The sequence below is a fragment of the Podarcis vaucheri genome (genome assembly GCF_965113315.1).
Source record: "Podarcis vaucheri genome assembly, chromosome: Z".
Lineage (NCBI taxonomy): Eukaryota > Metazoa > Chordata > Lepidosauria > Squamata > Lacertidae > Podarcis > Podarcis vaucheri.
The window spans coordinates 52,462,956-52,480,053 of record NC_138758.1 but is presented as its reverse complement, the minus strand read 5'-3'; the positions used below and the strand labels follow the sequence as shown (position 1 = coordinate 52,480,053).

At 48.5% G+C, this 17,098-nt stretch overlaps 1 protein-coding gene across 1 annotated transcript in view; it reads right to left on the bottom strand.

The window, feature by feature from the left end:
- Nucleotides 1-16,675, bottom strand: part of LOC309524278 (NADPH-dependent diflavin oxidoreductase 1-like) — a gene marked incomplete at its 5' end in the record, with an annotated part of 21,440 nt that extends 4,765 nt beyond the window's left edge. The window contains 8 exons of the mRNA XM_082208735.1: nucleotides 442-588; nucleotides 3,140-3,254; nucleotides 3,326-3,433; nucleotides 6,117-6,337; nucleotides 11,448-11,569; nucleotides 13,983-14,183; nucleotides 15,735-15,836; nucleotides 16,560-16,675. Of these exons, the coding sequence (XP_082064861.1) occupies nucleotides 442-588; nucleotides 3,140-3,254; nucleotides 3,326-3,433; nucleotides 6,117-6,337; nucleotides 11,448-11,569; nucleotides 13,983-14,183; nucleotides 15,735-15,836; nucleotides 16,560-16,675 (1,132 nt within the window). The remainder of the gene's footprint in view (nucleotides 1-441; nucleotides 589-3,139; nucleotides 3,255-3,325; nucleotides 3,434-6,116; nucleotides 6,338-11,447; nucleotides 11,570-13,982; nucleotides 14,184-15,734; nucleotides 15,837-16,559) is intronic.
- Nucleotides 16,676-17,098: the final 423 nt, after the last annotated feature.

Below are 17,098 nucleotides of genomic sequence, written 5' to 3'. Positions count from 1 at the left end.
ATATTTTCATTATTCATTATTATATTTATTTTCATTATTATTATTTATTTTCATTATTATTATTTATTTTCATATTTTCATTATTATATTTTTTATTTTATTTATTTCATTATTATTTTTTTTTATTTATTTCATTGCATTTATATTTATTAATTATTTTATAATAATTAAAGTTACAACAATTATAAATAATAATAATAATAATAATAATAATAATAATAATAATAATAATTTCTTATTTATTTATCATTTCTTATTCACAATCCGCCTATTATTTAAATTCCATGCAAATTTCATGAACAGGCGCCCATAAAAACAATAATAGTAATAATAATAATAATAGCAATAATAATGACTAATAATAATAATAATGAAAATAATAATAATAATAATTTATTCACGCCCCGCCCCTTATTCAAATCCCATGCAAATCCCGCCCACCTCTCTTCCCCTGCGCGACGCGTTCCTGCAGGGCGGCCCGGAAGGGCGCCACCCCGGTGCCGGGCGCCACCATCACGACGGGCGTCTCGGGGTCCGGCGGGAACCGTAGCGCCCCCTTCTTCACCCACAGGGGGACGTGGGCGGCGCCTGGGGGGCGGAGAAAGGTAGCGCGGGCGTCAGGGTTGGGAAACGTAGCGCGGGCGCCGGGCGAGGGGTGGGTGCTATGGGAGACGTAGCGCGGTGTCAGGTTGGGGAAAGGTAGCGCGGGCGCCTAACGATGGATGGGTGCTATGGGAAACGTAGCGCGGGCGTCTGGTGATGGGTATGTACTATGGGAAACGTAGCGCGGGCGTCAGGTTTGGGAAACGTAGCGCGGGCGCCTGGTGAGGGGTGGGTGCTATGGGAAACGTAGCGCGGGCGCCTGGTGATGGGTAGGTACTATGGGAAACGTAGCGTGGGCGTCTGGTGATGGGAGGGTACTATGGGAAACGTAGCGCGGGCGCCTGGTGATGGGTAGGTACTATGGGAAACGTAGCGCGGGCGTCAGGTTTGGGAAACATAGCGCGGGCGCCTGGTGAGGGGTGGGTGCTATGGGGAACGTAGCGCGGGCGCCGGGCGAGGGATGGGTGCTATGGGAAACGTAGCGCGGGCGTCTGGTGATGGGTAGGTACTATGGGAAACGTAGCGTGGGCGTCTGGTGATGGGTGGGTACTATGGGAAACGTAGCGCGGGTGCCAAGGTACTATGGGAAATGTAGCGCGGGCGTCTGGTGATGGGTAGGTACTATGGGAAACGTAGCGTGGGCGTCTGGTGATGGGTGGGTACTATGGGAAACGTAGCGCGGGTGCCAAGGTACTATGGGAAACGTAGCGCGGGCGTCTGGTGATGGGTAGGTACTATGGGAAACGTAGCGCGGGCGCCTGGTGATGGGTAGGTACTATGGGAAACGTAGCGCGGGCGCCTGGTGATGGGTGGGTACTATGGGAAACGTAGCGCGGGCGTCTGGTGATGGGTAGGTACTATGGGAAACGTAGCGCGGGCATCTAGTGATGGGTAGGTACTATGGGAAACGTAGCGCGGGCGTCTGGTGATGGGTAGGTACTATGGGAAACGTAGCGTGGGCGTCTGGTGATGGGTGGGTACTATGGGAAACGTAGCGCGGGCGTCTGGTGATGGGTAGGTACTATGGGAAACGTAGCGTGGGCGTCTGGTGATGGGTGGGTACTATGGGAAACGTAGTGCGGGCGTCTGGTGATGGGTGGGTACTATGGGAAACGTAGCACAGGCACCTAGCTGGGTACTATGGGAAACGTAGCGCGGGCGTCTAGTGATGGGTAGGTACTATGGGAAATGTAGCGCGGGTGTCAGGTTTGGGAAACGTAGCGCGGGCGCCTGCTAATGGGTGGGTACTTTGGGAAACGTAGCGCGGACATCAGGTTTGGGGAACATAGCACGGGTGCCTTGTGAGGGCTGGGCGCTATGGGCGCCAGGGGATGGGTAGGTACTATGGGAAACGTAGCGCGGGCGTCTGGTGATGGGTGGGTACGATGGGTGGGTACTATGGGAAACGTAGCACAGGTGTCAGGTTTGGGAAACGTAGCGCGGGCGTCAGGTTTGGGAAACATAGCGCGGGCGCCTGGTGATGGCTGGGTGCTATGGGTGGGTACTATGGGAAACAGCGCAGGCGTCTAGTAATGGGTAGGTACTTTGGGAAACGTAGCATGGGCGTCAGGTTTGGGAAATGTAGCGTGGGTGTCTATTGAGGAGCAGGTACTTTGGGAAACGTAGCGCGGGCGTCTGGGCACTATGGGAAACGTAGCGCTGGCGTCAGGTTCCGGTAACGTAGCGTGGGCGCCTTGCAGGAGGAACGTAGCGCTGGCCGGGAAACGTAGCGCGGCGTCAGGTCTGGGCATGGGGGAAACGTAGCGCGGGCGCCTGGCAGGGGGAACGTAGCGCTGGGGGGAGAAATGTAGCGCAGACTTCAGGGCCTGGCGCCTGGCAGGGGAAACGTAGCGCGGGCGCCCAGCTCTGCCAGGAGGAATGTAGCGTGAGGGAAGAAATGTAGCGCTGGCAGGGAAACATAGCGCGGGCGCCGGACCCCTGGCAGGAGTAGCGTAGCGCGGGCGTCAGGTTCTGAGGTGGGGCGCCTGGCAGGGGAAACGTAGCGCAGGCGCCCAGAACATGGACAGGAGAAACGTAGCGCGGGCGCCCAGGAGAAACGTAGCGCGGGCGCCCAGAACATTGACAGGAGAAACGTAGCGCGGGCGCCCAGGAGAAACGTAGCGCGGGCGCCCAGAACATTGACAGGAGAAACGTAGCGCGGGCGCCCAGGAGAAACGTAGCACGGGCGCCCAGAACATTGACAGGAGAAACGTAGCGCGGGCGCCCAGGAGAAACGTAGCGCGGGCGCCCAGGAGAAACAGCACGGGCGCCTATGAGAAACGTAGCGCGGGCGCCACGAGAAACGTAGCGCAGGCGCCCAGAACAGACATGAGAAACATAGCGCGGGCGCCCAGCCCATTGGCAGGAGAAACGTAGCGCAGGCGCCCAGAACATTGATAAGAAACAGCGCAGGCGCCACGAGAAACGTAGCGCACCCAGGAGAAACGTAGCGCAGACACCCAGCCCATTGACAGGAGAAACGTAGCGCGGGCGCCCCGAGAAACGTAGCGCATTCGGCGCCCGCGCTACAACTCACCCTGCGCCGGGTCGAGGGATGCCAGCCAATTGGAGCAGAGCCCGGTCCGGGGTTTCGCCAGGCGCGTCCTGTAGCGCACGACGGCGACCAATAGCTGGAGGCGGTGGGGCAGCGCCTGGCGGGAGAAGCGGGAGTTGTAGCGCGGGAATTGTAGCGCGGGGACGGGAAAGTAGCGCCCGGACTCACCTGCGGGGAGGAGGCCAGGGAGAAGGGCCGGGCGCGGGTGCGAGGGATGAGATCCAAGGCGAGGTTGAGTGGCAAGGCGGAGGCCGTCAAGGGGAAGTCGGTCAGGACCTGGCGCCGGGGAGAGAGAAGGGAGTTGTAGCGCAGGCGGGCGCCGGGAACCGTAGCGCCGTCCGGCCAATGAGGAGGGGGGGCGGGGCGAAGGGGGCCAAAGGGCCAATCAGAGGGGGGGTGGGGGAGAGGGAGGGTTCGGCCGGCTGTCAATCGTCCGGGGAGAGGCCGGCGTTTGTAGCGCAGGCGGGCGCCGGGAACCGTAGCGCCCCCAGCCTGCCAATCAGAAGGGAGGGGGCGGGGCGAAGGGGGCGGCGCAGCCAATGAAAGGGGGGGTTGGGGAAGAGGGAGGGTTCGGCCGGCTGTCCATCACGCCGGCCCGCCCGGCTGTCAATGGCCCTGGGGCAGAACGGACGCCGTTCGTCCCCCCCTGTCAATCATCCTGTCAATCATCCATCATGATTCCCCCCTGTCAATCGTCCTGGGAGATTCCAGCCGCCATGATCCCCCCTGTCAATCATCCTGTCCACCCCCCTGTCAATCAACCCCCCTGTCAATCATCCATCATTATTCCCCTGGGAGCTTCCAGCCGCCATTCGTCCCCCCTGTCAATCATCCTGTCCACCCCCTGTCAATCCTCATTCCCCCTGTCAATCGTCCTGGGAGAGGCCAGCCGCCATTCGTCCCCCCTGTCAATCATCTGCCAATCGTCCCCCCTGTCAATCATCCTAGGATATCCCAGCCACCATTATTCCCCCTATCAATCATCCGGTCAAGCCCCTGTCAATCATCAATCATTCTTCCCCCTGTAAACCATCCGCCATTATTTCCCCTGTCAATCATCCTGGGAGATCCCAGCTGCCATAATTCCCCCTGTCAATCATCCTGGGAGAGCCCAACCGCCATTATTCCCCCTGTCAATCATCCTGGGATCTTCCAGACGCCATTCTTCCCCCTGTCAATCATCCTGTCAACCCCCCTGTCAATCATCCATCATTCTTCCCCCTGTCAATCATCCTGGGAGAGCCCAGCCACCATTCTTCCCCCTGTCAATCATCCTGTCAATCATCCTGGGAGATTCCAGCCGCCATTCGCTCCCCGCTGTCCTGTCAATCAATCTAACCCTCCCCTGTCAATCATCCTGGGAGATTCCAGCCGCCATTATTCCCCCTGTCAATCATCCTGTCAACCCCCTGTCAATCATCCATCATTATTCCCCCTGTCAATCATCCTGCCAACCCCCTGTCAATCATCAATCATTCTTCCCCCTGTCAATCATCCTGGGAGATTCCAGCCGCCATTCACTCCCCGCTATCCTGTCAATCAATCTAACCCTCCCCTGTCAATCATCCTGGGAGATTCCAGCGGCCATTATTCCCCCTGTCAATCATCCTGTCCACCCCATGTCAATCATCCATCATTCTTCCCCCTGTCAATCGTCCTGGGAGAGACCAGCCGCCATTTGTCCCCCCTGTCAATCATCATGTCCACCCCCCCTGTCAATCATCCATCATTCTTCCCCCTGTCAATCGTCCTGGGATCTTCCAGCTGCCATTATTCCCCCTGTCAATCATCCTGTCAACCCCGTCAATCATCCATCATTATTCCCCCTGTCAATCATCTTGGGATCTTCCAGCCGCCATTATTCCCCCTGCCAATCATCCTGTCCACCCCCCTGTCAATCATCCATCGTTATTCCCCCTGTCAATCATCCTGTCCACCCCCTGTCAATCATCCATCATGATTCCCCCTGTCAATCATCTTGGGATCTTCCAGCCGCCATTCTTCCCCCTGTCAATCCTCCTGTCAACCCCGTCAATCATCCATCATTATTCCCCCTGTCAATCCTCCCGGGATCTTCCAGCCGCCATGATTCCCCCTGTCAATCCTCCTGGGATCTTCCAGCCGCCATGATTCCCCCTGTCAATCATCCTGTGGGATCCCAGGCGCCATGATTCCCCCTGTCAATCATCCTGGGAGACGCCAGCCGCCATGAGTCCCCCTGTCAATTATCCTGTCAATCATCCATCGTGATTCCCCCTGTCAATCATCCTGGGAGATTCCAGCCGCCATTCGCCCCCTGTCAATCATCCCTGCGCGCCACAACTCCCAGATCCCACCCACCTCCAGCGTAGGTCAATCATCCTGGGAGAGCCCAGCCGCCATTCTTCCCCCTGTCAATCCTCCTGTCAACCCCGTCAATCATCCATCATTATTCCCCCTGTCAATCATCCTGGGATCTTCCAGCCGTCATTATTCCCCCTGTCAATCATCCTGTCAATCATCCTGGGAGATTGCCGCATTCACTCCCCGCTATCCTGTCAATCAATCTAACCCTCCCCTGCCAATCGTCCTGGGATCTTCCAGCCGCCATTCGTCACCCCTGTCAATCATCCTGGGAGATCCAAGCCACCATTACTCCCCGTCAATCATCCTGTCAATCATCCTGGGATCTTCCAGCCGCCATGATTCCCCGCCAATCACCCTGTCCACCCCGTCAATCATCCATCATTATGGGAACTGGCAACATGCCCTGGGAACCTGGCACCCGGCGCGCTACAACTCCCAAACCAGACCCGCCGACACCCCGCACCCGGCGCGCTACAACTCCCACAATCCCACCCACCTCCACCATTGTCCGCTGGGAACCGTAGCGCCCAAACCCACCCTGAAAACCAGCCGCTGGCACTGGGAACCGTAGCGCCCGGCGCCCGGCGCGCTACGACTCCCCAACCCCACCCACCTCCAGCGCGGTGCGCCGCACCCGGTGGCAGTAGGCGTACAGCTCCTCCTGACCGGGCGCCGAGGCGAAGTCGGCCAGCTTCTCCCGCTCGCGGGCGTCGGGCGAGAGCAGGGCGGCGAGTTCGAAGAAGGAGCGCCGGGGCGTTCGGGCGAGGTCCAGGTGGTTTTGCACCAGGCGCCGGACGGTGCAGGGCTGGGGCAGCGGGAACGGTAGCGCGGCGCCTGGCGGGGGGAGAGATTTGGCGTTAGAAGGCGCTGGGAGTTGTAGCGCTGGGAGTTGTAGCGCTGGGAATCAGGCGCTGGGGATTGTAGCGCTGGGAACTAGGGCACTGGGAATTGTAGCGCTGGGAACTGTAGCGCTGGGAGCTATGGTGCTGGGAACCAGGCGCTGGGAATTGTAGCGCAGGGTATTGTAGCGCTGGGAATTGTAGCACTGGGAACTGTAGCGCTGGGAATCAGGCGCTGGGAATTGTAGCACTGGGAACTAGGGCACTGGGAATTGTAGCGCTGGGAACTATAGCGCTGGGAGCTATGGTGCTGGGAACCAGGCGCTGGGAATTGTAGCGCAGGGTATTGTAGCGCTGGGAACTATAGCGCTGGGAACTGTGGCGCTGGGAATTGTAGTGCAGGGAAGTAGGCGCTGGGAAGTAGGCGCTGGGAATTGTAGCGCTGGGAATTGTAGCGCTGGGAGCTATGGCACTGGGAGCTATGGTGCTGGGAACCAGGCGCTGGGAATTGTAGCGCAGGGTATTGTAGCGCTGGGAATTGTAGCACTGGGAGTTGTAGCGCTGGGAGTTGTAGCGCTGGGAATCAGGCGCTGGGAATTGTAGCGCTGGGAACTAGGGCACTGGGAATTGTAGCGCTGGGAACTATAGCGCTGGGAGTTGTAGCGCTGGGAACAAGACGCTGGGAATTGTAGCGCTGGGAGTTGTAGCGCTGGGAATTGTAGCACTGGGAGTTGTAGCGCTGGGAGTTGTAGCGCTGGGAATCAGGCGCTGGGAATTGTAGCACTGGGAACTAGGGCACTGGGAATTGTAGCGCTGGGAACTGTAGCGCTGGGAGCTATGGCGCTGGGAACCAGGCGCTGGGAATTGTAGCGCAGGGTATTGTAGCGCTGGGAATTGTAGCACTGGGAGTTGTAGCGCTGGGAGTTGTAGCGCTGGGAGTTGTAGCGCTGGGAATCAGGCGCTGGGAATTGTAGCACTGGGAACTAGGGCACTGGGAATTGTAGCGCTGGGAACTATAGCGCTGGGAGCTATGGCGCTGGGAACAAGACGCTGGGAATTGTAGCGCTGGGAGTTGTAGCGCTGGGAACTATAGCGCTGGGAACTGTGGCGCTGGGAAGTAGGCGCTGGGAATTGTAGCGCTGGGAATTGTAGCGCTGGGAGCTATGGCACTGGGAACTATAGTGCTGGGAACTAGCGCTGGAAGTGGGCGCTGGGAATTGTAGCGCTGGGAATTGTAGCACTGGGAAGTAGGCACTGGGAATTGTAGCGCTGGGAACTAGGCGCTGGGAATTGTAGTGCAGGGAAATAGGCGCTGGGAAGTAGGCGCTGGGAGCTATGGCGCTGGGAATTGTAGCACTGGGAAGTAGGCCTTGGGAATTGTAGCGCTGGGAATTGTAGCGTGGGGAAGTAGGCACTGGGAACTATAGCGCTGGGAACTGTAGCGCTGGGAACTGTAGCGCTGGGAAGGAGGCCTTGGGAATTATAGCGCTGGGAACTGTAGCGTGGGGAGCTATGGCGCTGAGAAGTAGGCGCTGGGAATTGTAGCACTGGGAATTGTAGCGCTGGGAATTGTAGCGCTGGGAACTAGGCCTTGGGAATTGTAGCGCTGGGAACTAGGCGCTGGGAATTGTAGCGCTGGGAATTGTAGCGCTGGGAATTGTAGCGCTGGGAATTGTAGCGTGGGGAAGTAGGCACTGGGAACTATAGCGCTGGGAGCTATGGCGCTGGGAACCAGGCGCTGGGAGTTGTAGCGCTGGGAGTTGTAGCGCTGGGAATTGTAGCGTGGGGAAGTAGGCACTGGGAACTATAGCGCTGGGAGCTATGGCGCTGGGAACCAGGCGCTGGGAGTTGTAGCGCTGGGAAGTAGGCGCTGGGAACTGTAGCGCTGGGAACTGTAGCGCTGGGAAGTGTGGCACTGGGAATTGTAGCGCTGGGAATTGTAGCACTGGGAATTGTAGCACTGGGAAGTAGGCACTGGGAATTGTAGCGCTGGGAATTGTAGCACTGGGAATTGTAGCGCTGGGAACCAGGCGCTGGGAAGTGTGGCACTGGGAATTGTAGCACTGGGAATTGTAGTGCTGGGAGCTATGGCGCTGGGAATTGTAGCGCTGGGAACTAGCGCTGGGAACTGTAGCGCTGGGATTGTAGCGCTGGGAACTATAGCGCTGGGAACTATGGCGCTTGGAGCTATGGTGCTGGGAACCAGGCGCTGGGAATTGTAGTGCTGGGAAGTAGGCATTGGGAACTGTAGTGCTGGGAATTGTAGCGCTGGGAATTGTAGCGCTGGGAACTAGGGCACTGGGAACCCGGCGCTGGGAATTGTAGCGCTGGGAATTGTAGCGCTGGGAAGTAGGCCTTTGGAATTGTAGCGCTGGGAATTGTAGCGCTGGGAGCTGTAGCGCTGGGAACCAGGCGCTGGGAGCTGTAGCGCTGGAACGATGCGCTGGGAACCAGGTGCTGGGAACTGTGGCGCTGGGAACTGTAGCGCTGGGAACCAGGCGCCGGGAACTGTGGCACTGGGAACTGTAGCGCTCAAAACCAGGCGCTGGGAACCGTTGCACTGGGAAACGTAGCGCTCAAAACCAGGCGCTGGGAATTGTGGCACTGGGATCCAGATGCTGGGAACTATAGCGCTGGGAACCAGGTGCTGGGAATTGTGGCACCGGGAACCATTGCACTGGGAACCATGGCACTGGGAACCATGGCACTGGGAACCGTGGCACAACGATCCAGGTGCTGGGAACTGTAGCACTGGGAACTGTGCCACTGGGAACTAGGCGCTGGGAACCAGGCGCTGGGAACCATGGCACTGGGAAATGTAGCACTGGGAACCATGGCACAACGATCCAGGCGCTGGGAACCATAGCGCTCAAAACCAGGCGCTGCGAACCAGATACTGGGAACCGTGGCGCTCCAAACCAGGCGCTGGGAACTGTAGCACACAAAACAAGGCGCTGGGAACCGTTGAACTGGGAACCATGGCACTGGGAACCGCGGCACAACGATCCAGGCGCTGGGAACTGTAGCACTGGGAACCGTGGCACTGGGAACCAGGCGCTGGGAGCTAGATGCTGGGAACCAGGCACTGGGAACTATAGCACACAAAACCAGGCGCTGAGAACCAGGCGCTGGGAACCGTGGCACTAGAACCCAGGCGCTGGGAAATGTGGCGCTCGAAACCAGGCGCTGGGAACCCCATGCTGGGAACTAGGGACTGGGAACTATAGCGCTGGGAACTATAGCGCACCTTCCCAGCTAGATGCTGGGAACCAGGACTGGGAACCAGGCACTGGGAACCATAGCGCTTGAAACCAGGCGCTGGGAACTGTTGCGCTCGAAACCAGGCGCCGGGAACCACGGCACTAGAAACCAGGCGCTGGGAACTGTAGCGCACAAAACCAGGCGCTGGGAACCAGATGCTGGGAACTGTAGCACTGGGAACCGTGGCAGGAGGACCCAGGCGCCAGGAACCGTGGCACTGGAAACCAGGCGCTGGGAACCATGGCGCTCGAAACCAGGCGCTGGGAAATGTAGCATTGGGAACCGTGGCACAACGATCCAGGCACTGGGAACCATAGCGCTTGATATCAGGCGCTGGGAACTGTGGCGCTGGGAATTGTAGCGCTCAAAACCAGGCGCTGGGAACTTGGCACTAGGACACAGGCGCTGGGAACCGTGGCACTGGGAACTATAGCACTGGGAGCTATGGTGCTGGGAACCAGGTGCTGGGAACTGCGGCACTGGGAACCAGGCACTGGGAACTATAGCGCTGGGAACTGTGGCGCTGGGAACCAGGCGCTGGGAACTGTAGCGCTCAAAACCAGGCGCTGGGAACCATATGCTGGAAACCAGGCGCTGGGAACTGTGACGCTCAAAACCAGGCGCTGGGAACTGAGGTACTGGGAACCAGGCACTGGGAACTATAGCGCTCGAAACCAGGCGCTGGGAACTGAGGCAATAGGACCCAGGCGCTGGGAACCGTGGCACTGGGAACTATAGCGCTGGGAACTGTGGCGCTCAAAACCAGGCGCTGGGAATGGTGGCACTGGGAAGCGTGGCGCTCGAAACCAGGCGCTGGGAACCATAGCACTGGGGGAAAGGCACTGGGAACCAGGCGCTGGGAACTGTAGCACTGGGAACCGTGGCGCTCGAAACCAGGCGCTGGGAACCAGATACTGGAAACCGGGCGCTGGGAACCACATACTGGAAACCAGGCGCCGGGAACCGTAGCACTGGGAACTGTGGCGCTCGAAACCAGGCGCCGGGAACCAGATACTGGAAACCGGGCGCTGGGAAGCACATACTGGAAACCAGGCGCCGGGAACTGTAGCGCTGGGAACCATGGCATGAGGACCCAGGCGCTGGGAACCATAGCACTGGGGAAATGGCGCTGGGAACCGTAGCACTGGGAACCAGGCGCCGGGAACCATAGCACTGGGGAAATGGCACTGGGAACCAGGCGCTGGGAACCATAGCACTGGGAACTATAGCGCTGGGAACTGTGGCGCTCAAAACCAGGCGCTGGGAATGGTGGCACTGGGAAGCGTGGCGCTCGAAACCAGGCGCTGGGAACCATAGCACTGGGAACGATGGCACTAGGACCCAGGCGCAGGGAGCCATAGCACTGGGAACTGTCGCACTGGGAACCAGGCGCTGGGAACCATAGCACTGGGAACCGTAGCGCTCGAAACCAGGCGCTGGGAACCAGATACTGGAAACGAGGTACTGGGAACCACATACTGGAAACCAGGCGCTGGGAACCATAGCACTGGGGAAAACCGGGCGCTGGGAACCACATACTGGAAACCAGGCGCTGGGAACCATAGCACTGGGGAAATGGCACAGGGAACCAGGCGCTGGGAACCATAGCACTGGGAACCGTAGCGCTCGAAACCAGGCGCTGGGAACCAGATACTGGAAACGAGGTACTGGGAACCACATACTGGAAACCAGGCGCTGGGAACCATAGCACTGGGGAAAACCGGGCGCTGGGAACCACATACTGGAAACCAGGCGCTGGGAACCATAGCACTGGGGAAATGGCACTGGGAACCAGGCGCTGGGAACCCCATACTGGGAACTGGGTACTGGGAACTATAGCGCACCTTCCTCGGCCGGCCGGACGACAAAGCGGCGTTCTGGATCCAGGTTCAAGAGGCGGCAGAAGAGGGCGACGTCCTCGGGGGCGTTGCTAGGGGCGACCATGGCGACGTCGCCGGCGGCGGCCCTGGGGGGGAAACGTAGCGCTATAATTATTATTATTATTATTATTATTAGCTGGAATAATAATAATAATAATAATAGCATTTATTATTAGCATTTAATAATGTAATTTATAACTAGCATTTAATAATAGCAATTATTATTATTATTATTATTATTATTAGCATGTATTTTGTATGCCTGGCTCCCTATCGGTTGCTGGAATAATAATAATAATAATAATAATAATAATAATAATAATAATAATAATAATAATAATAAGTTGTATTCCTGGCTACCCACCAGCTGCAAGCATCATTTATTATTATTATTATTATTATTATTATTATTATTATTATTATCATTATTATTATTAATGGGAGTTTTAATGGGGTGGAAGCGGACAGCGATCAAAAGAGCATATTATTATTATTATTATTATTATTATTATTATTATTATTTGCATGTATTTGGTATGCCTGGCTCCCTATTGGTTGCTGGAATACTACTACTACTACTAATAATAATAATAATAATAATCGGTTGTATTCCTGGCTCCCCACCAGCTGCAAGCATCATTATTTATTATTATTATTATTATTATTATTATTATTATTATTATTATTGGGAGTTTTAATGGGGTGGAAGCGGGCAGCGATCAAAAGAGCATATTATTATTATTATTATTATTATTAATGGGAGTTTTAATGGGGTAGAAGCGGACAGCGATCAAAAGAGCATATTATTATTATTATTAATAATAATGGGAGTTTTAATGGGGTAGAAGCGGACAGCGATCAAAAGAGCATATTATTATTATTATTATTATTAATGGGAGTTTTAATGGGGTAGAAGCGGACAGCGATCAAAAGAGCATATTATTATTATTATTAATAATAATGGGAGTTTTAATGGGGTAGAAGCGGGCAGCGATCAAAAGAGCATATTATTATTATTATTATTATTATTATTAATGGGAGTTTTAATGGGGTAGAAGCGGACAGCGATCAAAAGAGCATACTATTATTATTATTATTATTATTAATGGGAGTTTTAATGGGGTAGAAGCGGACAGCGATCAAAAGAGCATATTATTATTATTATTATTATTATTATTAATGGGAGTTTTAATGGGGTAGAAGCGGACAGCGATCAAAAGAGCATATTATTATTATTATTATTATTAATGGGAGTTTTAATGGGGTAGAAGCGGACAGCGATCAAAAGAGCATATTATTATTATTATTATTATTAATGGGAGTTTTAATGGGGTAGAAGCGGACAGCGATCAAAAGAGCATATTATTATTATTATTATTATTATTATTATTATTAATGGGAGTTTTAATGGGGTAGAAGCGGACAGCGATCAAAAGAGCATATTATTATTATTATTATTATTAATGGGAGTTTTAATGGGGTAGAAGCGGACAGCGATCAAAAGAGCATATTATTATTATTATTATTATTATTAATGGGAGTTTTAATGGGGTAGAAGCGGACAGCGATCAAAAGAGCATATTATTATTATTATTATTAATAATGGGAGTTTTAATGGGGTAGAAGCGGACAGCGATCAAAAGAGCATATTATTATTATTATTAATAATAATGGGAGTTTTAATGGGGTGGAAGCGGACAGCGATCAAAAGAGCATATTATTATTATTATTATTATTATTACTACTACTATTATTACTATTATTATTATTAATGGGAGTTTTAATGGGGTGGAAGCGGACAGCGATCAAAAGAGCATCATATTATTATTATTATTATTATTACTACTACTATTATTACTATTATTATTATTAATGGGAGTTTTAATGGGGTAGAAGCGGACAGCGATCAAAAGAGCATATTATTATTATTATTATTATTATTAATGGGAGTTTTAATGGGGTAGAAGCGGACAGCGATCAAAAGAGCATATTATTATTATTATTATTAATAATGGGAGTTTTAATGGGGTAGAAGCGGACAGCGATCAAAAGAGCATATTATTATTATTATTAATAATAATGGGAGTTTTAATGGGGTGGAAGCGGACAGCGATCAAAAGAGCATATTATTATTATTATTATTATTATTACTACTACTATTATTACTATTATTATTATTAATGGGAGTTTTAATGGGGTGGAAGCGGACAGCGATCAAAAGAGCATCATATTATTATTATTATTATTATTATTATTATTATTATTAAATAATGATGCTTGCTTGCAGCTGATGGGGAGCCAGGTATACAACCTCTAATTATTATCAGTTCCTGGAATAATAATAATAATAATAATAATAATAATAGTAGTAGTAGTAGTATTAACAACAACATGATAATAATACATAATAATAATACCTAATACGTTATTTATTATTATGTATTATTATGTTGTCTTCTTATTCTTCTTATTATTAATATTTTAATAAATGAAACCCACTCGATCCCGGATCCGGAAATGTCCAACTCGATCAGCCGGACGTCCTGGAAGTGCGACTCGGACGTCACTCTCTGATTGGTCAGCACCCGGGCCAGGAAGGGGCGGGATTCGCACGGGGGTCCCGCCTCGGGTTCGGGAGGTTCTGATTGGTCGCCGTCGTCGCCGTCGTCTAGGAAGCGGAAGACAAAGCGGGAGGGCAAGCTGGAAGGGGAGAGGAATAATAATAATAATAATCAATAATAATCAATAATAATAATAATAATAATAACTCATCTTATTATGAAAGAAGAGGTTGGAATAATAATAATAATAATTCATCTTATTATGAAAGAAGAGGTTGGAATAATAATAATAATAGTATAATTCATCTTGTTATGAAAGAGGAGGTAATAATAATAATAACAATAACAACAATAACAATAACAATAATAATAATAATAATAATAATAATAATAATAATATAATTCATCTTATTATGAAAGAAGAGGTTGGAATAATAATAATAATAATAATAATAATAATAATAATAATAATAATAATATAATTCATCTTATTATGAAAGAGGAGGTTGGAATAATAATAATAATAATAATAATAATAATAATAATAAGAGTAATAATAATAAATTCATCTTATTATGAAAGAAGAGGTTGGAATAATAATAATAATAGTATAATTCATCTTATTATGAAAGAAGAGGTTGGAATTATAATAATAATAATAATAATAATAATAATAATAATAATTAATATGATTCATCTTATTATGAAAGAGGTTGGAATAATAATAATAATAATAATATAATTCATCTTATTATGAAAGAGGAGGTTGGAATAATAATAATAATAATAATAATAATAAGAGTAATAATAATAAATTCATCTTATTATGAAAGAGGAGGTTGGAATAATAATAATAATAGTATAATTCATCTTATTATGAAAGAAGAGGTTGGAATAATAATAATAATAATAATAATAATAATAATAATAATAATAAATAATATGATTCATCTTATTATGAAAGAGGAGGTTGGAATAATAATAATAATAATAATAATAATAATAATAATAATAATAATAAATTCATTTTATTATGAAAGAGGAGGTTGGAATAAGAATAAGAAGAAGAAGAAGATGTTGAGCTCGGCATCCAACAAATGATAATAATAATAATAATAATAATAATAATAATAATAATAATAATAATAATATAATTCATCTTTTTATGAAAGAGGAGGTTGGAATAATAATAATAATAATAATAATAATAATAATAATAATAATAATAATAATTTATGAAAGAAGAGGTTGGAATAAGAAGAAGAAGAAGAAGAAGAAGAAGATGTTGAGCTGGGCATCCAACAAAATAATAATAATAATAATAATAATAATAATAATAATAATAATATTAAAGAAGAAGGGGGAAAGAAGAAGTTGGAATAATAATAATAATAATAAGCAGCTAACGTTGAGCTGGGCATCCAACAAATAATAATAATGATAATGATAATAATAATAATCATAATAATAATAATAATAATAATAATAATAATAATAATAATAAGCGGTGGGATGCCTGGCTCAACATCTATCCGAATAACTTACCATTTCAGAATATTTAAGAATAATGAAATCATTTACGTTCAGAATAATCATTTCGTTTATTTGAATTATTCAATCCTTTAATAATAATAATAATAATAATAATAATAATAATAATAATTTAATAAATTAGAATAATATTGCTTACAGGACGTCCGGACTCAGGATTTCCAGGCCGGGAGGAAGAGGATACAGAGACAGGATCTTCTCCCAGAGATCCGCTAGCCAGGGATCCACCGCGGCGTCCGGCCTGCAGGAGGACAGAAAGGGATCCAGCGGTCATTAATAATAATAATAATAATAATAATAAATTTTAGCATCTTCAGGGTAAATTTCAGCATATAATAATAATAACAATAACAACAATAATATAACATAATATAAAATAATCATAATCATAATAAAACATAATATAATAAAATAACAAGGACAATAATAATAACAATGATAATATAACAATTTAATAAAGTAATAAAATAACACAATTTAATAAAATAACAATAATATAATATGGCTCTAATAACATAATAATAATAACAATAACAGCAGTAATATAATATAAAATAATAACAACAATAAAACATAATAACCACAACAATAATAGGAATAATAAAACATAATAGAATAAAACAAGAATAACCATAACAAGAATATAAAATAAGAATAATAAGATAACATACTTTAATACAATAATAATAAGAACAAGAATAATAGCAATGTTACTGCTATTAATATTATTATAAATATTATTATTTGATTTTTATTCTGTTATGCTTTATTATCGTTATTGCTACTACCTTATATTATAAAAGAGTAGCAATAACGATAATAAAACCTAATATGATAAAAATAAAATATTAATATTATTGATAATAGTATTAATATTATTAATATTATTATTATTAATATTATTAATAATATTATTAATATTATTAATAATATTATTAATATTATTAATATTAATAATACTCACCCCAAATCGTGCCGGTCGTCCCCCAAAGCGGGCGGAAGGAGGGGGCAGCCCCCCAACTGGCCAAGCCGCTTGTGAAGTTTCTTGGCCACAAAATTGAACCTGGAGAGGCGGGAAATTAAAAAGAATAAATCCCAAATTTCCCCCCGGATTTTCCATTATTTCCCCAGATTTTCCAACCTCCCCCCCCGAATTTCCCATTTTTCCCCATTTCCCCCCGGATTTTCCAATCCCCCCCATTTTTCCCGGGATTTCCCCCTAGATTTCCCCGGATATTCCATTATTTCCCCAGATTTTCCAACCTCCCCCCCCGAATTTCCCATTTTTCCCCATTTCCCCCCGGATTTTCCAATCCCCCCCATTTTTCCCGGGATTTCCCCCTAGATTTTCCCGGATATTCCATTATTTCCCCAGATTTTCCAACCTCCCCCCCCCGAATTTCCCATTTTTCCCCATTTCCCCCCGGATTTTCCCATTTCCCCCCATTTTTCCCGGGATTTCCCCCTAGATTTCCCCGGATATTCCATTATTTCCCCAGATTT